Source organism: Folsomia candida, unplaced genomic scaffold, assembly GCF_002217175.1.
Source record: "Folsomia candida strain VU population unplaced genomic scaffold, ASM221717v1 Fcan01_Sc019, whole genome shotgun sequence".
Classification (NCBI taxonomy): domain Eukaryota; kingdom Metazoa; phylum Arthropoda; class Collembola; order Entomobryomorpha; family Isotomidae; genus Folsomia; species Folsomia candida.
The window spans coordinates 1,416,165-1,442,718 of NW_019091211.1; the positions used below are offsets into that span (position 1 = coordinate 1,416,165).

General features: G+C 35.5%; 4 protein-coding genes and 1 long non-coding RNA gene across 9 annotated transcripts; 2 read left to right on the forward strand and 3 right to left on the reverse strand.

Moving 5' to 3' along the window:
* Positions 1-3,740: 3,740 nt before the first annotated feature.
* LOC110857918 lies at positions 3,741-8,734 on the reverse strand. 2 transcript variants are annotated; one of them, XM_035858173.1, is made up of 11 exons: positions 8,388-8,734; positions 6,590-6,863; positions 6,315-6,499; positions 6,085-6,247; positions 5,865-5,995; positions 5,718-5,781; positions 5,504-5,644; positions 5,299-5,423; positions 5,106-5,220; positions 4,917-5,000; positions 3,741-4,842 (listed from the first exon to the last, which is right to left on the reverse strand). In XM_035858173.1, the coding sequence occupies exons 1-11, from the start codon at positions 8,667-8,669 to the stop codon at positions 4,802-4,804; spliced, it is 1,605 nt and encodes a 534-aa protein (XP_035714066.1). In that variant the 5' UTR covers positions 8,670-8,734; the 3' UTR covers positions 3,741-4,801. The 2 variants fall into 2 exon arrangements, with proteins under 2 accessions (XP_035714066.1, XP_021962224.2); XM_022106532.2 differs by lacking the exon at positions 6,590-6,863 and having other exon boundaries at positions 8,388-8,524.
* Positions 8,735-8,945: 211 nt separating this feature from the next.
* On the forward strand, positions 8,946-9,689 carry LOC118438241. The gene is made up of 2 exons (XR_004836669.1): positions 8,946-9,338; positions 9,416-9,689. It is a non-coding gene; the product is annotated as an uncharacterized LOC118438241 (long non-coding RNA).
* A 1,049-nt stretch (positions 9,690-10,738) lies between these two features.
* LOC118438342 lies at positions 10,739-12,552 on the reverse strand. Of its 3 annotated transcripts, none has more exons than XR_004836699.1 (4): positions 12,033-12,552; positions 11,459-11,756; positions 11,258-11,373; positions 10,739-10,892 (listed from the first exon to the last, which is right to left on the reverse strand). XR_004836699.1 is itself a non-coding variant. In XM_035858328.1 (4 exons), the coding sequence occupies exons 1-4, from the start codon at positions 12,298-12,300 to the stop codon at positions 11,331-11,333; spliced, it is 534 nt and encodes a 177-aa protein (XP_035714221.1). In that variant the 5' UTR covers positions 12,301-12,551; the 3' UTR covers positions 10,739-11,330. The 3 variants fall into 3 exon arrangements, 2 of the variants coding, with proteins under 2 accessions (XP_035714221.1, XP_035714219.1); XM_035858328.1 differs by having other exon boundaries at positions 10,739-11,373; positions 11,459-11,550; positions 11,626-11,756; positions 12,033-12,551; XM_035858326.1 differs by having other exon boundaries at positions 10,739-11,373.
* A 472-nt stretch (positions 12,553-13,024) lies between these two features.
* On the reverse strand, positions 13,025-15,244 carry LOC118438162. Its single transcript, XM_035857977.1, has 2 exons — positions 14,840-15,244; positions 13,025-14,365 (listed from the first exon to the last, which is right to left on the reverse strand). The coding sequence occupies exons 1-2, from the start codon at positions 15,144-15,146 to the stop codon at positions 13,443-13,445; spliced, it is 1,230 nt and encodes a 409-aa protein (XP_035713870.1). The 5' UTR covers positions 15,147-15,244; the 3' UTR covers positions 13,025-13,442.
* A 4,130-nt stretch (positions 15,245-19,374) lies between these two features.
* Positions 19,375-21,546, forward strand: LOC110857868 (lipase member H). Of its 2 annotated transcripts, none has more exons than XR_004836698.1 (6): positions 19,375-19,633; positions 19,713-19,837; positions 20,097-20,405; positions 20,487-20,630; positions 20,758-20,836; positions 20,911-21,035. XR_004836698.1 is itself a non-coding variant. In XM_022106481.2 (6 exons), exons 1-6 carry the CDS (start codon positions 19,494-19,496, stop codon positions 21,276-21,278), a joined length of 999 nt encoding a protein of 332 aa, XP_021962173.2. In that variant the 5' UTR covers positions 19,391-19,493; the 3' UTR covers positions 21,279-21,546. The 2 variants fall into 2 exon arrangements, 1 of the variants encoding a protein (XP_021962173.2); XM_022106481.2 differs by lacking the exon at positions 20,758-20,836 and adding an exon at positions 21,209-21,546 and having other exon boundaries at positions 19,391-19,633; positions 20,911-21,121.
* Positions 21,547-26,554: the final 5,008 nt, after the last annotated feature.

Genomic DNA, 26,554 nt, shown 5'->3' on the forward strand with positions numbered 1-26,554 from the left:
GCAAACAATTATTTCAGCCTTCCAGATAGAGGACAAATCACATTTAAAACTTTTCCAGATAACCTGCACTTTCTCCTCATTCTACGCAGCCCAAATAACGGCAAAGGAATTCTATTAAGTGCAAATTCTCCCTTGTACAATCAACCCTTAAGAGATGCGTACTTACTTCCCGTCAAATTTTCAATTTTACTATTTTCTAATGAGAATAAAGTGCAATTGTGTCACAAGAAAAGCTTAGACAGCGTTCCAACGCTACAAAATTTTGCATGCGGTACAATCCTCACTCGAGATACGTTGTCCAATTTAAAACTTCCCCTCAACGAGAACACAACTGGTTCCATTCGACCCTTTACGGCGATGTGAACACATTATCAGAAATTTTAATTTCTACCGCGTTAACAGAACTTAACGCGACGAGACACTCCTTAAGTTATTACCCAACGAACGAAGATTGCTATCAAGTCCTCATGGCTCCCTGTCTTTATCCAGTTGTCAAGTCGGAATGGGAGCTCGGTTTCTTTGCTACGGTTCAAAATCAAATCATGATTACTTCTTTTCCCGGTTTTTCCTTCCTTTCGTGCCACATGGTATCGAGTGGGTTGAACTTTAACCTGTATTTAGCCCCGTACGATGGAGCAGTCTGGATTGTCACGGTTTTCATGATTTTCTTGTCCGGATCCGTGTTATCTTTTGGATTCTACGCTTTATATAAAGAAAATTATGCGTTTAACCTTTTCCTCTACATTTTTGGCTGTCTAATCGACGAGGTGATCTACATTCCGAAAAAATTGCTGGTAGCCGTACCATTTCGAGTTCTTATTATCCCATGGCTTTTACTTGGGATGATTCTAAGTAATTGCTACCTGAGTATTTTAATCACAAATTTAAATAAGCCTCAGCGTGGGGAAAGGGCCGATAAGTATGAGCAAATTTCCTGTCTCAGTAATAAACAACAAATTACTACGGCTAATTATACCATGATCAGTGACAGATTCTACGCTAAGGAGCTCATAGAGGGCGACAATATCGCAAATTTTACGCTTCCACCACTAGTCAAATCTTTAGGGGGATATTGCTACACAATTTTGTCAAGCTTTAAATTTGACTTCTTGCCTGAACTTAGCAAAACCAAGTATAATCTCCTCAGCTACAAGTTTTCGCATTTCTATTACGAAATTAACTCTCAAGCGTACAGTTTTCCACCATATTTACAACATTTGTTATTTTCCATGTTGAATCCGAGGATAAGATGGTATCCGAGCAAGTTGAAGGGTGCAGTCGATATTAATGGTGTTATCGAGGAGGAAATTTTGCAGTGCGACAGATCTGCTCATATCGGGCCGTCGAGTGAGGTTGGGATTTATTACGACTACTTGAGCAGGAACTATCCCACGAAAAAATGGTACCGTGGAGAGAAAACCGTGTTTGAAATGCCGGCCGGATTTACATTCCAGGTCGGGAAAGAGTCCAAGATGGTGTTCTACTTTAAGCTGTTTTTGCAATCGGGGATTTACATCAGAGTTTCCAATCAGGTCAAGCAAAATGCAACCTTATTGAAGGAAAGAGAGGCTAAAAAGAGGAACAAGGATCAGGTCATGGATCAATTTCAATATGTCACTGCGATCCGGCTTGAGGATAATGTTCAAACAATTTTCATCCTGTTGGTTATATGCCTGGGATTATGTGTGTGTATTGCAGTAGTTGAATATGTAAAATATAATAGAGCAATTATAGCAAGTAGAGTTGGACTATTTTGGATAAAATTAAGACAACTTATAAAATTCAGACGTTGTAAGCGGAGCATTAGAAGGACAATATCTCAATTGTTAAAAAAACTAAGCTAACTTCTACACATACTTGCAACAATTTTTATATGCAGGTCCGAACCCTTGGTAATAGATAATTTAAAGTAGACAAGAGTAATAAATTAGGCGCCACAAAATCCGATATTTCTCCTTACGCATCCTGGCAATCTCAATCATATTAGTGAAACATTTTGATTTCCGAAATTAATTACGGTCTAAAAATTGTCCAGTATAAAAATGGAATTTCACGAAATAAGTCCGGTTTTGCTCACCTGTACGCAAAATTTTAGACACCTTTGGAAATTTCCTGTAGGGTTTGACCCCCAGAATAAAATATTTGTACACTTGGAAAGAAAAAGTTGTCGTTACCAAGTATGGAATCGAATCATGCGATCAGTGTCACTACTTTTGTTGGTCACATCGGTTGGAATTTTATTATGGATCAATTTTTCAATGGAAAATTCACTCAGCATTGCTGAACTTATAATCACTTTCTTCTCCACGATATCTGGGGTCATGATGGTATCAATTCATCTCGTGGTGAACACCTGGATGGAAATATTAACAAAGATGGCGAACCAGTTGGTCAAAAATTATGACGAAATGGGGGAAGGTAATATATGTATGCATATAAATTTGCAATGTTTTTAGCAATAATTTCCCAGAATTTATTCTTGGCCCATTCCACTCAAAAATTTTATGTCCGTTTGCACTTGCAAATTGTAAGTTACAATTGACAAAAAGCACAAATGCACCCAGTTTTTGTTCGTATCAAGTGTTGCAAAAATCTAGTTTGACTCGGAACTTGAAATATTTATCAAATCTATGTATGCACATTGGTCCCACCCAATTTTTAAAAATTATTTTTCCAAGAAAGTAGCTTGAAAATTTTTACGTTTACTTTACATTTCCGCACACATAAATTTATTCCGAGTACATAATTTTTACACCAGGTGAGCAACCAGTCTTCAAGAAAGGTACGACACACACCACATCTTTTGCGACCAAAGTAATTCAAACCGTCGTCTCAATTCTGGCCCTACTTCCCTTCGGTCTCGTGCCATTCTTCATTTTACAAAATGTAGATCCACCCCTCATTCTGTTCAACCTTATCCTCCAAAAGTTCCAAGTTTCCCAAAAACTTGATAAATACTTAGAAATACTAATCTTCCTGAAGAGATGCTGTTACATGAGCATCGCTGTGTTTGAGGGTTGTCGCATGTTCGCTTGGTACTTGACGACCTCGTTCTTCTGGCTGATCGGGTTAACGTACAGCCAAACGAGGATGCTGTCTCAATTTCCACCTGCAAAAGGAAGCACGCTCCTTCGATTGGACCACTTGATAAAGACTTATAACCGATTCAGAGTCATATGTCAGCATGTCAGAGACATGTTGAGGAACTGTTGGGGCCTCTATTTCCTGGTTGGACTGCCCCTCTCGCTCATCTATAACTTTTGCTCGATGAGGATGCGGGATCAGTTCCCGCCACATTTTTACGTCATCTTCCCATACGCGATGGTCACCACGTGGGGCGTGTTTCATGTCACGATGGGTCTCCTCATTGAGGTGGGGACCGAGTCGGAGAAAGTATTGGGAGAAATGGTACGTCAGGCGGGTAGAATTTTTGGTAAGGGGGATAAAAAGTGGATGAATAGAAGAATAAGGGGGATTGGGAGAATTTATGTGTCTGCAGGATTCGGAACGTTTGACTGTTTCAGGATTGGGACCGGTGTCAAGGTTGAGTTTTACAGGTTAATTGTTGATAACACTATTGGACTATTGTTGACGGTGAATATCAAGGGTTAGTGGCATTGTTGTAGGTATACATAGAAGTATAAGGGTACGTTCGTAGTAAAATAAGATATTTAAGTGACATGCACATAGGAAATTATGCATTTTTGTAAGTTTTATGTGTACAATTCAATAGTGTAAAGTAAAGTAAATTTAAGTATAGATAATTTATTGTCAGGTTTGGATAATATTTAGTTTAGAGCTTTGGATAAACTGGACTTACGTTTTACAGAATACATACATACATTCACACGCATGGTATATAAACAAGAAGATTATATCCTTGTAATTTAAAATAATAACGTCTTGACTACAACTTTTTAGCCCGAACCAGGGCTTATGTACCCGTGTTGTCTGTCTATCTGTCTGTCTGTCTGTCCGACGATAACTCTCTTTAAACTTATCCGATCGACTTGAAATTATCCACACATCTGGACTATGCAAATACACAACTCGAGTTCGAAGATGGGCGACATCGGTCCAGAGGTTGACCGGTGGGGGTCAGCAGAGTGGGTGGGGTATTATGCACCAAAATTTCGAAATTGTCGTAGAAAGCTGAAATTTGGTACAGAGGATGTAAATGGGTCCTAATAGAAGAATATAAATTGACATTGGAAAAATTTGTGTCTGGAGGGACCCTATGGGGTGACCCCCACCGATTTTTCAAAATCGTCCAATCGAGCCGAAATTTGGTATAGGGACTTCTAATTGCCCCTAATGGAAGAATATGAAGTGAAATTGGTAAAATTTTCATATTCCGGGACCCGTTGGGGTGACCCATACCGATTTTCAGAACTTGTCGCAAAAAGCTGAAATTCGGAAGGGTGATACTTAATGACTTCCCATGAAATTATATGGAGTCAAAGATGTACAAAAAGTAACCAGAAGGGTACCCATACCGATTTCTAAGAATTTATATATTCAGCTAAAATTTACTGAGGAGTCAAAAAATAACTTAGGATTCGAATTTTGGAGGGTTAAACTTCGAAATTTTTATAGGAACAGCCTCAACTGTTCGTGGTATTTGGTGCAAAGTAATACTACTAACTGATGATAGCTAATGCAAAAATTAGTGAAAAATAGTATAACATTCTGACCAGCATGGGTTTACTAATCAATCCTGGTTCGGGCTGAGCAAAGCTGTATTGATAGGTTTTATACTATTTAAAAGTTCTACATATGTATCCCAATTTCAGCTCGACAATTATTCCAGGTGGCCCGATGCATATGATTTCCTCCTTCCCACTATGAAAAAATTATAATAATTTCCAAATAGGAAGTAATATAAATAAATTAGTATTTTGGCTGTTCATCGAAACCTGTGCTCATAACGAGGACACTGTCGAATAAGACGAAAATTAGGATACCGTTAGCCTTCAAGCTTTGTGTACCTGAACGCCTCCCTAAGTATTTAAATAAATCTCATATCTTCCATATTTTAATCCCATTATAATTATACTCATTAGGAAGCAAGGTCTTCTATTCGGAGAAATATAAATACAGTTCACCTGATGAAAATGTATATTCGGCTTCCCCAACTTCGCTTACTGCTTTACAGGTAATTTCCATTTGATTGAACGTATTATTATGAACTTTAAAGTCATTATCACTGTCTTCTGGAGTCTAAAGTTTCGAAATTGACTCTTACAGATATTTCGCTGGCGATATTTTGGTACGCATACGGTCTCACGACCTCCTTACCAAAATAGTTTCGCTTTGAAACCACTGAATTCGGGGGAGTGGTATCCCTTTTGCTTCGCATTTATAATAAGTTCCCGATGCGTTGGACGATGTCCTATGATTTGTGATTGTCGGTGTCTCAGAATCTACATAAACACATTCACATATTGGTCATAGTTAACAGTTTGTTTGTATCGGATACTTATTGTTTATGGCATTTTATTACATTGAACATAAATGTTGAACGAACTGTGTCGCCATTCTTTTGAATCAGCAACCGAAGTATTGCAAATGACGGTAGTCATATTTTTGGTTAATTTGATAACCACCGTCTTTGAGAATTTTTCTATCGACTCTTGAAACATTTCTGATAAAACAGGACAGGTTGATTGAGACAAGACATGAAACTATTATAGGTACCATTTTCAGATGCAAATCACCATTTCCTGGGGGGTCAACTAGCACAACTGATTTGTTTTTAGTTGTGTATGATATTATCGAACCCTATTAAATTGTAGAAATAAACAAATATTTTTAAATATCAAAATATTTAAATTATTTTTAAATGCTGGGTTAAAAATATGAACCATTGCAAAGACCGATGACCACGCTGAGCATATGAACGTCACGTTTTGCCCATCATAATATTTTTGAGCTTTCTTGGCTGGATGCACAACCAAAACGCCTGGAAGTTTTAGCACATCCATTCTTCTGTTCACTACAGAAAGAAATGAAGGATTTATTTGCCCTGTTACATAAATAATGATATTATGGATGAATGTATGAATCTAAATATTTTCAACCTACGAACACGCTGTTTTATTGTTTTTCCATCCACCATATAATATTGAGAAAATACTAAATGTCCATCTGAACTCGTACACTTAAGAACTCCCGAAAAATTTGTTGGGTTTATCGGATTTGAAAGATTTTGCCCTCTCGTAAAGTTAACACAGGATGGGTTACTTGCCTAAATGTAAGAATGCAACTAAAAAATAAGTCTGCAAGTAACATTTTGCAGAAATATGATATCGAACCAGTGATTTGCACAAGTCCATCTTCCCATTGCATTTTGCAATACCTATCCCACACTGGAATTTTGACTGGTGGAGTAATTTGCTTTCATAAGAGAAAGTAGCAGTGACTAAATCCACTATCATTTTCAGAGGACATTCTTGGACACATTTTGATGGTCGAAAACAGTTCAATGTCCGGTTGAGTGCTATAAGTGACATTTTGAAATTTTGAAAATCAGTAAGCTGAACAATTAGAGTTATAGACTAATTAAATTATTCATAATACTGTGCCCAACCAAAATTTTGGTATAGATCTACTGTAACATTGTCGTTGATTTCCAATCGCTCTAAGAAAATAATTGAGGTGTTCGAAATAGGATGTTCAACAATTCGACACGTAACGTTCGGAAAATTTGGTGTATCAGTGGTAAAATCAAGGTTATACTCTGAATTCAGACTGAAGGCTAGGGTTAGGGTTAAATTTGAGCGATATTCGTAATCCTGGCCATCAATTGAGCTGAGTCGAACTTGTTTGGTTGTTGAAACATCAATTGATACAGTTTCAGCACACTGCGAGATTAAATATGGTCCTATTTAACTGATCATAATTTAATACTACTTCCGACCATAATTAATACTTTTTTCCCAAATACTTTCTTTCATCATAATGGAATCTAATTTGACCATAACTAGAATACTGACTTATTCATAATAAATCCTCCGTCTAGCATAACCAAGTTATTGGCGAATGCTCTTCAGTTTTTTATGCCAGAGCGAGGATTATACAAGTATTGAGTAAAAATATATCTTCGTTAAACATAGTAGGGTCAGTGAGGGTTACTCTGACCACTTTTTTTCCGAATCTGCGTTCTTCAGTGTAACAAAAAATGGTTCCGAGTCAAAAATAATTATTTTAAACATCAACTAACTATTTCGCTTTAGTTTATAATCAAAAAAGTTTTAAAATATAATTGGAAGTAATATTTATCAATTATTTAAAATAAATAAAACAAGTGTGCACATTAACCCCACCAAAAGGAGGTAAGTGGGGCCAGTGGAGGGGTTAGTGTGGACACGGATATGTTGTAATGCAAATATATTTGCATATTAAAATGCTTTTCGAATTTAAAAATTTTCGAATTCATGCCAGATCGAGGATTATACAAATATTGCGTAAACTATATTTTTTAAAGATGGAATTTGAAAATATTCGAATATAAATTTGGACAATTTACGGACAAGATATCTGCGAGGAACAATTACCCCTGAAAATTATCCAAATTATGCATTTCAAGGATTAGAATCCAATTACTAAAATCATTCACACCTATCCACTGTGGGAAGCAAGCGATAGAAAAAGTTGATACATAAAACGTTACTTAAAATGCTGCAACGTTTAAGGAATGATTGCCGCTACATATGTTTTTCCAAAAAGCATTTAAAATCTTCCAACGCTGGTCTCAATTAGTCAATTATCGTTCAAATTAAAGGTTTCGCAGCCTCCACCAGACGCTAAATGTATACCCATTTAAGAGAAATGCAAGCGTGGTAGACCAGAAAAACCTTCCGAGAAATTTGTAATTGACTAAAAATCGAAAAGTTTGTAAAGTTTTTTAAAGTTTCATATTTTAAAGCGATTTTAAAGTTTATTTTTACTTATGGTAAAATCGAGTAATTATAATTGATAAATATTACTTCCAATTACATTTTAAAACTTTTTTTGATTATAAACTAAAGCGAAATAGTTAGTTGATGTTTAAAATAATTATTTTTGACTCGGAACCATTTTTTGTTACACTGAAGAACGCAGATTCGGAAAAAAAGTGGTCAGAGTAACCCTCACTGACCCTACTATGTTTAACACAAGGAAGCACTTTATTATGGTGGGAGATAGTATTCGGGGAAAAAGTATTAATTATGGTCAAAAGTAGTATTAAATTATGATCAGTTAAATATTATCCTTTTTATCATTTAACGACGTAATATTTAAATTTATAATTTTAGCGAGTGGGTCTCATCATTAAAGTCTTCAAGATTGTTTAAAAATTAAAATATCTATTATGCATCTATTTATATAAGCATTTATGTGCGTACCTCGAAAACCCATTCCACAGGAGAAGTCGAATTGCATGTAAATGTCAATTTTTGATGTTTTAATGCTTCATTGTACACCCTCATCACACTGGGATTTCGAACATCAGAATGATAAGAGGTTAACTGCAAAGTTTCTCCAGCTTGAGACTCTACACTGATTAGTTGTACTTGTGGGCTAGTGACGTTAAGCAACTTTTCCCCAGTGTCTGTGAAGGCAACTGTCTGTGTTATGCAGAATAAAACTGTTTTGAAATACAGATTTAGTTTCGCACGTTTAAACATTTTAAGCTATTTATTGCACACAGTACATATATTGTGTCAGTAATTATAACGTGCTAACCTGAACAATTAGTTCGTTCATTAGAAATGATTAACAATTGGTGCGTTGTAAAATAGCATAACATACAAATACCACATCCGCTATACCGGATGTGGTACATTGTCCTTTAGATATTTTATCTATGGATAAAATATCCAAAGGACAATAATTTCATTGCATTTTTTGTGGTGTACGGACAGAATGAGTCAATTATTATGATTAAAATTTAGTGCACTCTCAAAAATGTACCATACTTCTCGAAAAGTAAAAAAGAATGTAACCCTGAACTGAGCATACGAAGGTATTTTAAAAGTAAATCCAGTTGCTCTCGCATTAGTAAGCGATCCTTTTAACTCTGAAAGAACCATACTTGAGAATAACTTAAAAATGAGTCCACGTCTACTCCAATTAAAGTTAATCGAACTTCATTCCGAGTAAGCCTGCCGCAATTCGCCCGCCCTTCTTGATTTCTACCTTGGAGTTTGTTAGTCTATTCCAGACTTACATACACATTTCCCTCGTGAATTCCGAAATTTAAATTCCCATTTCAAAAGTTTCAAAAATGTGTGATACGGAAATCCAAAGATTATTATTTCCACTTAATCTTGGAAAATACTGTTAATTGTTTAAAGGTAAGATCTATTTTAGATTCATTCCATTCTCTATTTTTACAAAATAAACCCAAACTTTTGCACATTTTTTAACATAGATAATAATCTAACCGGATTCTTTACAACACCTTCAAAAAGATGACCTCATCCACGTCGTCCCACCTTTTCAACCTAATCTTCCACCCATTGTCAAGGACAAATTGATTGAACAAATTATGCAGAATATTTAACTCTGTTTCTCAGGTTATTTAGTGTTAATATCTCATTTTTTGCCATGCTGTAATATTATTTTTAACCTACATACATATGACAGTAATTGGATTGTAAAACTTAATAGTTGTGAAATAATAAATAATCAATTACATAAATATATATTTGCCATTTTTAACTGAACTTTTAAATTAGTAAGGCGAGCCCCGGACAGAGTAGGTCATATATTCCAAACCGTGTTCACGTTTACTTAGAATCGGGCAAAATTGCATCATATAGAGTAACATCTTACTATGTGTCGTTCAAGCCTTGTGCATAATTTGGAGCATGCTACAACTCTGAGCGGAGTAAGTCCAGACTAGTTCCTGCACGCATTACTCCGGGCAGAGTCGAAGCACTTTGACTACGTATTAGAGTGACATTTTACTTCATTCGAAGTGAAAATTTTTAAGAGTGTGCAATAAAGATGTATTTACATTAATATATTTAAAATTAATTGTGTTCGAAAATTTTGTATATTTAAAATTAATAGTAAGTACCATTCCCATGCACATCATGCGTATAGGAAATTATGCATTTGTGTACCTTTCATGTGTACAATTCAATGGCTTAAGTATGTATATCAATGTATAATCTTCGGATAACATACTTAATTAACCAACGTACCAAGAGAACTTTTATTTTGCGTTTTCAACAAAAACGGTTTATATGAATATGTATGTATGTATGTGTATATGTATGTATATGTATATGTATGTGTATGTGTGTGTGTATATGTATGTATATATGTATGTACTAATTAAGTGCAAATAGTTAGGAAACTATCATCTAAATTATCAATCCATGGTATGCATTAATTTCAGACTTCGTGATTAATTAAATTGTAGCACGAGATGTCAACTTGACACAAGTCATGTGTATGTATATACATAAGTATGCAAGGGTAGTGCACAATCCTACGTTGTGTATACTATGCATGAAAATTGATATCGATATAGATATATGTTTGTACATGTGGACTGAAATTCCTGTAAATTCTGGTATTGCAAAAAAATCTACCTACAATAAAACCTATAAATGGATAACTTGTTTATATTGATTTGCATGCTACATCGTAATAGACATCCGATGTCAATCAATTTAGCCTTTAACGTTTTACTGTTTGAATTTTGCCTGGCTTAAAAATAAAATAAACGTTACACATCCAGAAATTATTTTTTGCTTTTATAAGTAATGTCAAAGTAATTTATTGTCAGGTTTGAATAATGGTTTGGAGATTTGGATAAACTGGACTTAAATTTTACAGACTTCTTTCACACGCATGGGATATAAAAGTCCATTATGGAGGAATAAGACACGAAAAGGCTATAAAAATAAATAAAATCAGAAACATTTGGCGTACTCACGACAATCATTGCAAATCTTATAAATTGAGCATATCAATTTGGCATAACCAAATACATACTGCGAGATTTGAGCGATTTCACAAATCTCTTGCTAACGTTTTTGATTTTTGTTCAAAAATTTACCCAGCAAATTGGAAAAATTACATGTACATATATTTCACAAAAATATATTGTAAACTATTTGGTAAACCATTTACTATGAGAGAGACAAGCCGTTGACGTGAGTACGCCAATTTCAATTATACAAGTAGATATAAATATAAATATGTACATATATCTGTGAAGTAAAAAGATTGTATTATTGTATGCATCTAAAACACTAACGTTTTGACTACAGCTTTTTATACTAAAAGTACTACATATGTATCTACTGGAAATCCCAATTTTAGCTCGAAAATTATTCCAGGTGTTGCCCGGTGCATATGATTTCTTTCTTCCCACTATGAAAAAATTATAAAAATTTGCAAATATCAATAATAATTATAAATTATTATTATTTTGACTGTTCATTATGTAGGTATGTACCGCAGGCATTTCACGATTGTGGACACCTCCTCATCCGCTGATTTTTGCAAACCACGCCAGAATTTGGCAAGCTCTCCACCATCACCGTCCTCCTGTGGGAGTGATTTTGCATCAAAAGCTGATGCCTCCAAGTCCCAATCTAGCTTGAATACTATTTGGAATTTTACCACATTCTCGCCTTTATTCTGGTGGATGGGAAGTCGGAATTGGTCCTTGTATTGCCACGTTGTCATATCACGAGATTTGATATTTTGCATAGGTTTTTCGTTATTTCGCATATTTTTCAGTTGTATCGGAACTGCAAAAATAAATGGGAAAAATCAAATTTTTTGTGGGACAAAGACTAAATTTAATTAATTTCAAGAAACGATAAATTTCGAAAAGAGTACAATTTCTTAATTAGAGAATATTTTAATCACACAAACACAAATTTTGAAGTCAGTCGTAGAATAAACTTTGAAATCTTCCAAATGTAAAAAATGGAATCGAAACGCGATGAAAATTGTACTTAAATTGTGAACTAAAAAATCAATACACACAGAAAACATACAATTTTCACAATCGTCTCTCTCACCTGGTTTCAAATGCTTCATAATTTTCTTCATCTCGAAATAAATGTAGACGCAGAATCCGAAGCTCCACAAGCCCACAATTACCAGGATGGAATAGCCGATTCGCCTTCGCGTCAAGAGATACGGATCTGTACAGAAAAGTAAGCAATTATAGCAGACAAGATTTATCGCCATGATGATAACGTAGTTTTTAAACTGCTTCTGAATGTCGTGGCAACGCTCGATAACGACGTTTTGATTGGGATCGTAAAATACTGGGGAAGAATCCATTTTTAGAATTATTAATAAATAAGCCCAAGAAAGTTTAATGGGACTGAAATAAATTTGGCTAAATTGGGACGAGTGAAAGTAGTGAATGGGAAAAGTTATGTCCACGGTTGACGACGCATTTGTTTATTTAGATGACTAAACCTTCATAAGACACGTATTCGTATCTATTTTCCTACCCGGTTACGGGTATTTAATATAGTTTTAGCATCCTATTTACTAAATGTGTCCTACGTGGAAAAATATGACTGGAGTGGTTCTATTGTTTTGCTCATCGTGTAGTCATGACACCGAAAATGGCACTTTAAAATTCATGAAATGCACCTTTATATATGCAGTTCGCATTGAGACTAGTCTATGCATTACGTTTAAAGGAGATAAATTTGTTGTGCTTGAGCATGAAAAATTTTACGTACGAAGAGAGATATTTTTTCAAGATATTGCAATATGCAGCTTTTTAGTTTTGCTAGACATTATCTTATATAGAAATCTGTACCTTCAGGGGTTGACACTGACCGTATGAGAACCAACTGTGTCTATAATGTGTCAAATTCCGAGCATGTATTTATAATTTTCATAGACACAAATACACACATATACATACATACATATTTGTGCATACCTATGTATTAATGAACATCTTCGCTAACCGAGCACGAACAACTTATGAATACATTTCATCGTTAGCGAACATTAAAATTATGCTTATATCCATTTATCAAGATGATACGTTTACTTACTTACGTTTATTTATGCTCATTTCAACAGCGCATACATACCATATATACATGTGTAAGTTATGCTATTACAATGACATGATTTATTTTTGCGATTATTTAAATTAGATTTATATATTACTCATACACCTATGACATTGTTATTTTTAAATTTTTTATTTGTAACATTATTATTTTTCCTTATTAACACAATATTTATTTAGGGATCTTTACTTCCTACAAAATAGTCAACTTATACGTAACATCCTAGTAAGATTTCACAGAATATAGATTCTAGTAGAATCTATATTCTGTGGTAAGATTTCATAGTTTTCATAAGCACATACTGATATAATATTTATAAGTATATAAGTTCGATGTGTAGGCAAGAACATGGTGCAAAAACACTACCCTTCTTAATTAATTTCATTACTGGACGAGTAGAAGAGAAAGAAAAAGGATAAAATACGAAGTCCTCAAAGCACTCGCGGACCCCGGTGTCGTGGGAATAGTGCCTGGCGTAGTGGTTGATTCTGGCGTTACCCTGGTTGTCGATTCCGGTGTTATCGTAGTCGTTAATTCTGGCGTCATCGTGGTTACCGTTGTGGCTACCGTGCTTGTCTCGCTCGCCGTCGTCGTCGTGGTTGCTTGCGTCGTTGGATCGGTCACCTGTCTCGGCGTCAAATCGACATACCAAATCGAATCGAAAACCTCTCCTATAATTCCAGCCCCATCTTTTGACGCTCCCCCAAAGAAATAAATCCTATTCGTTTCCTCCACCCAGACCGCACTCGTCCCCGCAAACAAATTATCCGCATAAACAGGAAAGTTATTCACCGCCGCTAACGAGGCAATCATCGTGTCGGGATCAAACCTAATAATTCCATCGGATCCAAATCCTGCACTCATATTTCCGTAAAATCCTCCAATTATGTAGCCAAGTTTCCCATCCGTCACGGCCGCCGGTTGATCCACAATCTTCAAAAGAGACCTCGGACCATACTCCGTAACTCGTAGAGTGTTCAGGTCAAATCGGGCGACGGAATCAAGATCTGAGTCGGAGAGGCGGTCATCCCCAAAGACAAAAGCGGATTGTGACGCGGCATGATAAAACGTGGCGATTGGGTGGTACGCATTCGGCAGACTGGTCACTCTCTGCGTCGCATTCGTCGACATGTTGAAAGTGATGAGACCGAAGACGTCCAATTCACCGCCGAAAATGTAAACCGTGTCGGCAACAGTTATTGCACTGCTGGCGTAATTTGCGGAGGGAATGTATCCAACTACTTCGACATTTTGAGAGGATGGAGTGAATTTGTATATCGCCCTGGAAAAGCTCGCTAAGCCGAATCCTGCAAATTTTAAGAGACATGTGAATATTTAATATGGTACTCAAAATTTCCAGTTCGTGTCAGTTAGAGTGAGCCGGTTATATAAAGAGTTCATCCGAACCGAATCCGAATTATTCGGTTCGGTTCGGATGGATATTTTTTTCAATAGAAAAATTCGGACTCGGATGAATGGATATTTTTTAGCCTGAATATTCGGATTTGGTTCGGATGGATAAGACAAAGTGTTAACTCAGTTATCTCAAGTCGTAAGTTAGGAGTTGAGATGAGTCATGAATTGAGTCCACCGTGGTCATCATGAGTCATGACCACTGCTATTTCAAGTGCCGATAGAAATTAAAAGTACTTATCAACGACTCATCATTACCCTCAACCTACCCACTTCAACTTATCATAAATAACTGGGTTATATATTTTTTAATAAATACAAATAATAACCTAACAAAAGCAAAATTCATTCCCATTAAATTTTCCTACCCGAAATGTAGTACACATTTCCATCCTTATCAATGGATGTCGTTCCGGAATAGAGCGTCCTCGGCAAGGAAGCCACCACTTGGACCGTATCACTAATGATATCGTATTTCAAAATGTCACTAAATTCTTCGCTCAAATTTCCACGACCTCCAAAAATGAAGATTGAATTCTGCCCGTCAAAAATTGCACACGTTCCGAATCGTCCCTTCGGAAGTGTGGCGTTCGCTTTAACAGCGACCAGATCTGATTGCGACTTAACGCATGAGAACGAAAATAAAACTACCAAAAATATTTCAAGGTGATGCATTTTAATTAAACGTAATTTAATTGAGATTTTCTGAATAATTAATTTAATCCAATAAATATGATGACGATATTGAATCCAGTGGAGCAAAGTGGAAAAATGTCACGCAATAAGTGGTATTTATTATCAATGATCGGTGGTGAGGTTTAATTAAATTATGCTCTCAGAGTTTATCTTGACCAAATTTGCATGTCATTGCGATGACATGGATAGTTTTACTGATTTTGTCTACGTGCCTCGATAACGGGACAAGTTTCGGGCTGAAAAATGTGTATTGTGTTGTGATTTATTTCGGTATGTTGGGTAGTCTAACATATTAATTACCAATTGTTATGACCTCCGGGACAATGAACGTGTGCAAAATTTAATTGATCTCTGTAATAATGAATGATGTGGAGTACTCATACGACAACTTAATATTTTTAGCTCTAAAATCTCAGGGATTGGACATTTCTACATACAACATATTTATGTTTGCGAAGCTTTGTATTTTTAAACAAATGGAATTTTTGTTCTCAAGTTCATTAAGCGAAACACATATTTTTCTTAGGTGAGGCAAAAGTAACAATGGGTGCCCGCAAAAAAGCGTCACCATGGTTACGGCGAAGCCTAGGTATGCTTTCGTATACACCCTTTGAAACTGTCAGCGAGGCTAGAGCCTAAACGGTTAATCCTACGCAAATGGCGTAAAGAGCAATCGTGCAGAGGAGAATTAGGAGATGTGGTTTTTCAATATGCCCGATAGAAAAGTTTTATTCTTCGCTCTCAAATTTGGATTTGAAACTTTACAATCAAAATTTGAGACACTTCTGTCAAAGGACTATATGCATAAAACCTGATTTTATCATGCAGAAATCGGTTGTGCGTCATTTAAAACAAATCCGACTGAGATCGGTCCAAAACTGATGGAAGCATATGAAACCATTCATGTTGCTAACCAAAAATTACAATATTCCTAGTTGGTTGCTACTAGCTATCAATATAACAATTTTCCAAATACAAGTAGTTGTGTTAGGCAATTTGCCAAATTAATTGGTCAATTGTAATTTCCATTTTTGGCCAATCGCACAAAAAATTACAAATTCTTTTGCAAATTCAAATTTCAATAATTTTATATTTAAGTACTGTATTTAAGTGTATTTAAGTATTTGTCAAATTTACAAATTTTAAATTTGAACATCCTATATGCACATATTTTGGATTTAAATGTTTATAAGTTCATTTTGTAATTTATAATCTAATCCAGATTAAATAATCTTCCTCCCTAATCCAGATTGTTCTCGTGAAATAACTAATCCCCGTAAAACCTAATATCTGAAAAATTATTTTCTGCTAAATTAATTTAAAAATTTGGATTATTGATCCTTAATCCGTTTTTAAATTAATCTTGCGACCCTCTGTACATATTTTCAACTAATTTTGTAATGAAAAAGATTCAAGACATTCGGTCTTCAAAAAGTTTAACAATTTTGAGGTGCAATTAATTGTTTGAAAATGTGCATCACCTAAAATTCATGAAATAAAATAATTTTAAAAAAGCTTGCTTAGGCGAGGCGCTGCTAAAAGTGAAAAACAAGGCCTCTGACATATCTTTTAAATATCTCGTACCTTTATCATTGTAACAGAAGTTGGTGACTTTGCATCACCGCGAGGCCAAACATTTTACGCCAAGCCTCTAGCAATAAAGAATATATTCTAAAAAATTCACAAGAACCTAATCTGGGTTCACGTCAAAATTAGCATTTATCACGTTTTAGTTCGTACTGAAAACTAGTTGTTTTAATATGTAAATAAAATTAGGAAATACCCTCGCGTTGTTATTCGTGCGTCGGCATCTTAATTTTTTGCATAACACCTATTTAAAATTGTGCACATCCATCAAATTTTTTTAGCTACCTGAATTACTGGTTAACTATCGAATTTAATTATGAGCTAAATAAATATTATTGATCATATTGGTCCTCTGCATAATAATTTTACAAAATCCACTCAATTTTATAACCCTTTCGAAGCAATAAGTTTGTTTAAGCGTTTATACATATAGATACAATTTTAATTAGCAATAATTGAATATCTTAGCAGAAAGTGTAAGTAATAAACGTCGTGGTATGGTAAACGGTAAAAATGTTTGGCCTCGCGGTGAGACAAAGCCACCAACTCCTGTTACAATGATAAAGGTACGAGATATTTAAAAGATATGCCAGAGGCCTTGTTTTTCACTTTTAGCGGCGCCTCGCCTAAGCAAGCTTTTTTAAAATTATTTTATTATTGAACAATATTGTTTTGCAAACTATTTATTTGCTCAATAAATGTGTGATGCTACATATATGGACGTATGTAAGTCGTTGACGTGAGTAAGCCCACTATAAATATTACCCATTTTTACGGCACAATATCTAAAATTTATAGCATATTTTTATCAATGCACATACATACATAAGTCACCCTACCGGATATATTTAATTGCGTTATTTTTTCCATTTCCTGCTTACATTAAAACAATGCTAACCTATTTATGTAAATCGTTTTAGTAATGTGAAACAAGACGTCCACAACTAAAAATATGCTTTACTCGTGTAAAAATAAAGTGAGAAAAATATTTGGCTTCTGTATAAATACATACATAGATTCAAAACAGAGGTCGACGCCGATAAATTTTGGCGCGGAACGGCGTCCGATTGTTAAACTAATAGGAAATCTGATTTATCGGCAGTGGTAAATGCTATGGTCATCGACCTCTGATGATCGGGTGTGATCCAAAACTATTGTTAACACAACAATTGGGTGAAATTTATTCAATCATTTAGTTAACGGTTAGATAATTTTTCACAACCATGGAAAAAATTTAACCCAAATATCGTGTCGTCCTCTACAGTACTCAACCTTGAGAAGATTTACTTATCTTTATTTAGAGTGTGGCTGAAAATTTAGAAACTACACATTTCAAAAATTGCAGTGGTGCATCAACACATACGAATTCTTGCAATGGGTTGTCCAAACTTGACAAAAATAAAAACCCTAAGCAATAGATTTTGAAATTTACAACAGGAAAATTCAATTATATCCAGTGTAAACCCGGGCGCCTACCGGCGCCCCCAGAGGTTTGGCGCCCCGGGCAGCTGCCCGGGTTGCCCGCCCCTACATCGGGGCCTGTATGTAAATTGTACAGAGGGCAAATTAAATTAGATATATTATTAGAATCTAGGTTAAATCAAAATTAAAATTAGGTATGTAGTATACTACGAAATGTTAGTACAGAATAAATCTAAAATTGTTCATTTCCTAATTAACCGTAACTTTGTGAATTAAAATCTGATAATTTACACATTTAATGGTCAACTGGATATACCTAAATATGTACTTATGTATGTATGTAAGTACCACTCCTACACAAACTGCATGCAAACACCATGATTCGACATGTATATGTCTCTAATATACATACAGATACATACATAACTTGACCAACAAAACGTGTTTACCATTTAGCAAGTACACATGCACGCATCTACATACATGGGTATTTATTTCCCTTTCATTATGTCCCTTTCATTGGAAAATTTTCCTAAAATTTTCTCACCATTGTACATAGCTAATTGTTTACGAAAATGTAGTCTAGTCATCCGGACTCATGGTCTGGATTTATATTTTCAGCTAGAATATCCAGCCCACATAAATTTTATAATTTCGGATAAAAATATTATTACTCGCCAACCCATTTTTGCATTTTTGTTTTTACACAAGTCGCAAGATATCCTAGTTGCATTCGAGATTTTCGATTGCATATAAATATATGCATTCGTACATCACATATATATGAGCATGTAAAAATGTGCGTAAAATTATATCTACTTATACTAATAAGTAAAGTATTTTTTTAAATATGCAAATACATATGTACATACCTAAATACATACATACTTACATAACAAACTAGAGTGTTGGCGTAATTATTAACCGAATGTGCTGACTGTGCAAGTACACACCTGTACATATATCCATCTGGATCTTTACTCCATAATTATTTAGACAAACATGTTTCATTTTGTTCAATATGCCATAATTTTCCATGAAACACCTTTGATATATGATAATGAATCCTAGTTTTGTTTTCTCGTGATTATGCAACGATTAGGTAAACCAGTCTGTCTGAATTATTTTTTTACGTACATATTTATCTACATGGGCACATATATGTGCACATGTATGTATGCATACCTGCTGATTGAGGATGGAAAATTGTACCTGATTGTGTATTTACAAAATATAAGTCACAACTCGTGCTCCATGCAAAGTTACAGATAACTCTCAGTAGTGTAAAGTATTACCACATTGCACGACATCACAACCATGTCGTTACCACTTTCCTTGTTCTTCATCAATTTAATGTTTTTAACTCATCTTCAGTCAGTTTCTTCAAGTTTATTACTACCATTCGAAATAAGTTTTAATGCAGACAAAATCAAATTCTATTCAATTTCAACTCAAGGGTATGTATTTTAATTACATAAGTCGATTATTAAATTAATCCCATTAATCACTTGAATTATGTGTGCAACACATGAACAGGGTCCCACATGAAATTAAACTGCTAGACAATTCGTCCCTACAATTTAGTCCGATTAAAAGGAAAGCTCGCACAATAATTGTAATACACGGATTCGCAGTTCCAACAAGTTTTATGCTTGCAAATAGTAAGTTATATTAAATTAATAAAATATTTTGAGATTTTTAAATTCATTATAATCTTGTGCAGGAACTTAAATTTTGCATAGAACTTTTTTTAGTCACACATATAACATAATTTACAGGACATTTCTTTTAAACAATTTTAGTTTTGTGGCAATTAAAGTGTCAAAAACATTCAATGTAAAATTATAATTCCTGCTAAAAATATTACAGAGCGAAAAAATTGTTATAGACATCAAATTATGTTTTCTTACGAAATTACAGGGTGGCTAATTCGTATTTATATGAAAAAGTATCAATTCGGCGATAATTTAATTCTCGTCGACTGGTCTGCATTGTCGACGAGAGGTTACAATATCTTCGACTCGCCCTTCTTGTATCCCATGGCGGTCGGGAACGTGGCTAAAACTGGGGACCGAGTTGCACATTTTATAAAATGGATGCATTCCGAGGGTGCCATAGATTTTGATGGGATCCATTTAATTGGAATTTCACTAGGAGCACATGTCGCCGGACATGTGGGAACGGCCATCCAGCAGACAAATGGTGGGAAAAAGATATCACGAATTACAGGTAGTTACATAGATACATATGTACGAAACATTGTTCGTAAAATTGTGTGCAAATTTGTATTGCAAAAAATTATTTGTCTAGGATTGGATCCTGCCGGTCCTCTTTATTATCCTTCCCACCAGGAACTGAATCTAGACAAGACTGACGCCAACTTTGTCGATATTTATCACTCCAATATGGGACTCTATGGCGGAAGAGCGTTAGATGGTCATGTCGATTTTATTAGTGCGTGGTAATTTATTTTTTAAATAGTGCTAACATTGCTACCGAGGTGGTAAAATCAAATGTAATGGTCAAATACTGCTCAGTATTTGACCTTTACATTTGATTTTGATGCTTTCCCATTTTGTAGCTCCGGAAGGCTCTAATTAGAAATTCCTGACACAAGATTTCATAGAAAAGTATCGTTCTCCTCGGGAACAAATGATACTGTAATTTTTTATTTATTTTGTTATCAAATTTTTTACGGTGCACATTATTTTAAACTTAACTTTATTTTTTGTAGTAAATAATGGCCGTTCTCAACCCGGTTGTAACACGGTGACAGATATTTTCTTCTGCAGTCACAACTTTGCCACGTTCCTCTTTGCCGACACCATTAAGAAATCTTACGTAGCGTGCAAGTGTTCACCGAATGATGAAAATGATCAATCTTTAAATCAATGCCCGACACAATGTCCAAACCCAGTAAATGTTGGGCTGCACACCTCAAATTCGTGAGCTAATAAACTTATTGCTTGTTTTCATTGTTGACACGAAATTTCAAATGTGCTTAGTAACTTACATTTAATATTTTATTTCAGAACTCGGGGAGTGTATCGCATAAGCGCTCGGAATGTACCGCAGTATTTTAGAACTATTCAACTTGACTAGAGTAACGTCGCCGAAAAGGGAGAGCTCCAATTGCGATCCATTAAAATTGGTTAAAATTGGTGTCGGAAAAATATAGATGCTTCAGAGGCATTATTTGTTCACCACGCGTTGGAAAGTATTAAAAACAATAGCTACCCATATATGTATGTATCGTTGACTATAAAATATATATTTTAAAAATCTGCACGCATTGTCGCATATCTATAAACAAATGAACATTTCCAAGCAAATAAACTGAACAATAAAATATAGCTCGAAAAAGTAAAAAGTTCTAAGGTGAGGAAGTGCTATTAAAAGTATTAAACAAGCTCCCTCCACCACCCAGATAATTTTACTTCGCCTAGGCTGTCTGTCGCATGCAAAATATCTGTTGTAAATTAAAATATGCAGGTCATAAAAAAGTCGCTCATAGAGTCACCTAACAAATCTAAAAACAATGGTGGTCTTGCATTGTATAATATCGTTTAATATAATATAGTTTAAAATATAATTTAAATATAGTTTATATAATAGTTTTAAATATAATTTAAATATAAAAAAAATTAAATATAGCTTAAAATTTCGGTTTATCAGTACAACGAGCACGATGTCGAGCTAGTTATACAAATAATTACTAAATATTTAGGGACGGATGAACCATATGTTAATTAGTACCAAATTATCATAATAGCTAATAATAATAATGATACCCTTACCACCCAGCAATGTTGATCTGGATATTAACCAATTCAAAAGTTAACTTAGGATCAAGAAATTAATTCTAATTCTTATTTTCTTACGTGACGCCGAAACATTATTGTCGATATTTTGCATGCGATAGACAGCCCAGGCGAAGTAAAATTATCTGGGTGGCGGAGGGAGCTTGTTTAATACTTTTAATAGCACTTCCTCACCTTAGAACTTTTTACTTTTTCGAGCTATATTTTATTTAATTCTTTTTTAGGTTTGAATTTTAAAAGCAAATATAGAACATAACCATTATTACACGCTATTTGCAACGAAACATTTACACTGTTACCCCCGGTTTATACATTGCATTATCATTGCTTTATGTCACCATGGCGTTCTCACTTCGTCCTTCTGTGACCATTTATGCTTATTTACCAATTATTTGACCTCCCATTAGCTTTCTCTTCCAAATTCTCCGAAGAAAGTAAAAATTGAATTTTTCAAATTACGAAAAATGCCTTCATTTAATCGGAAACTTGTGATTAAAATTATCTTGGTGAGGAGGGAGAGACTTCGGGCTCAAAGAAAAGCTCGAGCAATGTCTATCAGACCAATTTTGTTCAATCGTCTGCTGCATGGCGAAAGTTTTCTTGTTCACGAACTTCTCAATGATCCCGACTACCACCATGTTTTGGTAATATTGACGCGAAGAGGTAGCAAGGTTTGTACCCGTCACCGGACAAAGCCCGGCTTACTTTTACGTGTCGAATTGGTCGATGTAGCCGAGACTGGAAATTAGAAGGGTCATAATGCTCCTCTAGCCAGGGAGTGGCAAGATATTCCTGGTACAAGTTTCCACCGCTGGTTGGAACTGCGATGGGGGGAGAATCTTGGTCGGCATCGGTTGGGTTAGGTTAGGTTAGTAACCTAACCTAACCTAACCTAACCTAACCTAACCTAACCCAACCTCAAATATTTCAGGTATATTTATATATATATAAATTTTTACAATTAGATTTTTCAATGTACTAAATATTTAATAAATCTAGGATGACTAAGAATAGTTTTGACGAAATCCTTCACCTGATCGAGCCCGATATCACATGTAAGAAGACACACAGTCGCCCAATCATGCCCATTGAAAAACCTGCCCTAACATTAAGGTAACCCAATAAATAATAATTGTGATAATTATTCAAATTATTAACGACGATTATTGTGTGCAGATACATGGCATCCGGGAACTCTCAAGTTTCACTAGCCCTAAGTTACCGGTTCTCCCCATCAGCGGTTTCCGGTATCCTCCGTGAAGTAACTCGAGCAATTTGCAAGAAATTGGTACTTGCCAAAACCAACTGAAGAGATTTGGAAGGAGAATGAATCCGTCTTCCGATTGAAGTGGAACCATCCCAATGCGTGTGGCGCTGTCGATGGGAAACACATCAGAGTCCAAGCCCCAGCATTATCCGGATCGACCCATTTTAATTATAAGAATTTCTTCTCGGTCGTCCTCCTAGCAATCGCAGACCCCAACTACAAGTTCACGGCAGTACATATTGGTGCTAGCGGATCACAGTCAGACGGTGGGATTTTCGGACGATCGTCTCTCGGCATGGCGTTGGAAACTGGAACACTTGGTCTGCCGCCCCCAAAGCAAGTAGGAGGAAAGGTACTTCCCCATGTACTCCTGGGGGATGATGCATTTCCTCTTCGAAAATTTATGATGAAGCCTTTTCCTGGAAAATTTTTGGAGAAGGAGAAAAGAATCTACAATTATCGGATGTCACGGGGGCGAATAGTGGTCGAGAATGCCTTTGAGATATTAGCGGTCAGATGGCGACCACTATCATCATCGATTTGGAGTTTATAAAGAAGATTATTGAGTTAGGAACAATTTTACACAATTTTTGCATGACCAAGATGGACCACAATGGAATCACTGGAGACATATTTGAAGGAGAAGAGATAATTCCCGGAAGCTGGAGAGATGAAATACACAGCTACAAGGAATTTCTCAGCAAGGCAGTAATAGGGCGGCGGATGAAGCAATTGGAATTCGACAAAGTTTCTGCGATTTTTTTAATGGAGAGGGTTCAGTTCCGTGGCAGGATTCAAAAATCTAAGTTAAATTTTAATGATATTAATGATTTTAATTGATTTACAAATGCATGTTATTTTGAAAACAAAATTTATTTAAGTAGTAAATTCATTAGGGGTTGAATTATTGTGCATAAATTGCAAACGTAGTATACAAATTAAATTCATAATTACAATTCTAAGCATTTCATCTCAGCATTATGAATTAAATTATTAATATCATGCTGAAGCTCCAAAAACAATTTGCGACCTTTTTCCGAAATAATTCTTAATTTGGGTGCCAGTGCCTTTGCATACATTTCAAACTCGTCCTCCTCTGTTTTCAATATGGCCAGCAACTCCTTGTCAAACTGGTCGACTTTTCGCTTCATGCCAAACTTCGTATGTGACCGTGCAGTGGAGAGGTCCTTAAAACGGGGCACAATGGTAGTTGTTTGTCCGCCCTCAACGTCTAGAAGTTCCTCGATCTCCACCACTTCGGACGAAGTGGTTTGGACTCCGTCTCCAGCGGTCACATCCTCGTCAACATTTGAGAATGTCCTACACATTAACACAATTTCATAAATTACAATTTTTAAAACTATCTGGAATTGTGACTTACGTTTCTTCAGGCTCAATCTCATCTTTCAAAAACCTCATAGATTTTTCGTGGCGAAAGAATGGTCTGTTTCCTGCACCTTTCCCACTAGGATTTTTTAAACGGCGGAGAAATCCAGAAAACTGTGACCTCAACTTTTGCCAATGCTTCTTCAGGGATTCGGCTGAAATTGCAAGATCATAATTGCAATTAAACGTTACTTTCAATTAATAATACTAATTAAACTTACCAGTGAAATTGTCATTCTCGAAACTTGCGGCGATCTTTTCCCACTTCTTCTCTTTCAAATTATTATTTTTGAATTGGGGATCCTTCTTTGCAAATAGACATGGTTCCAAACCCACTAACAATATCAACTTTTCCTCCATCGTTGTTGTAAGTACCACCGACATAATTAATTAATCGCAAAAATTTGATTATTTTGCATGGAAATCTTTACATTCGCCTACCGTAGTTAGGATGATGGTCTAATTCGGAGGAGAAGAGAATGCGAACGCGAAATAGGGGAGAAGAGAAAGTAAGAAAGCTAACTTAGATGACCCCTACGGGTCAACCATTTGACCGATTTCTCCCCCATCGAACGTTTCCTAGCTTTGTCCGATATGCATATCGTAAAATTGTCGTGTTCACGGACGGACATGACGGTCCCATAAGTCCGGGCACGGGCTAAGACTAGAAACTACTCCATAGCGAGGGTGTAACTATATAGTTACTATATAGCAACCAATCGGAAATTTTCGTTATAGGGAAAAGTCGCTGGTTTCTCAACCAATCGACCCAATTCTTGTTTCCCCTTATAGTAAAGTGGGGGCGATCTTTCATAAATTTAGATACCCAGCTATGTAGGTAGTCTCCTTCATACTTAAATTGTGAAACGCAACCATTCACCACCATCAAAACTTTTTTCTGGGAGGTCATATCGAAAAATCCCTTAGGATAGCACTAGATTAGGTCCGTAATTGATTTTTCGGTCTCTTTATTTTTTTCTCTAAAACGCACCCCCTTGGCTGTAGGAGGCGGTCAAGGTTTTCGAAGGGGGGGGGGGGTGAATGCATACTAAGGTGTAAATGTAACCATAGTTTTTTTTACCTCACCTTAGAAAAAATAAAGTGAATATATTTTTATTAATTTTTAGTAATTAAATTATATTTGTATGCAATCTACTATGTAAATACATTGATCAGTCAAAATCAATTTATTTCTAGGCTGTGTATTTGACCCACATAATTCGTCACAACTAATAATACACGTTAGAGACTCTAATTTAGAGTATCCCATATGAAAATCTTTTTCTTAAAATTTGTTAATTTTGAGCAGATAAGGAGAGGCACGCAGAATCCTGGCTGATTTTTTCGGCATAATTTATTCTGTCAATAATATCCTTCACATTTACATGCATACAAACATATATTCCGCAATGCCGCATAAAAGTTTATGCAGGAAATTGTGCAAAGTTCTGCACCTCTAAAAAATGTGCAAACTTTCGGCCGTGATGTTTTCCATGTTTAGTCTAATAGCAACGAGATTATATTATATGTATTCACCACAAAGCCAATCAACGAAAGTTCTTAAATTGTTTCGCCAAGGAAAATGTTTAACTCCCGATCCCAACCAAAAATGCAAGCGGCCTTATCGACGTGACAATTTTACAATGCAAACTTCTCCCCTTTACTGTTTTTAAGTTTTTTCAAGTTTTTAAGTCTGCAAATTGAAGACGCCCAAACTTTATCCACATGATTAAAATATGCAGATCGTACAATTCTCTAATTTTGGTTAGAAATAAGGGAAAGATTTTCACCAAGGTGCCCATGCATTGCATGACATAAAGTACATGAAGATCCAGTGTATATGTAGCAGGCGACTTATTTCGTACAATACGGCCATGTTATTTATATAGCAGGCTGCAAGTATT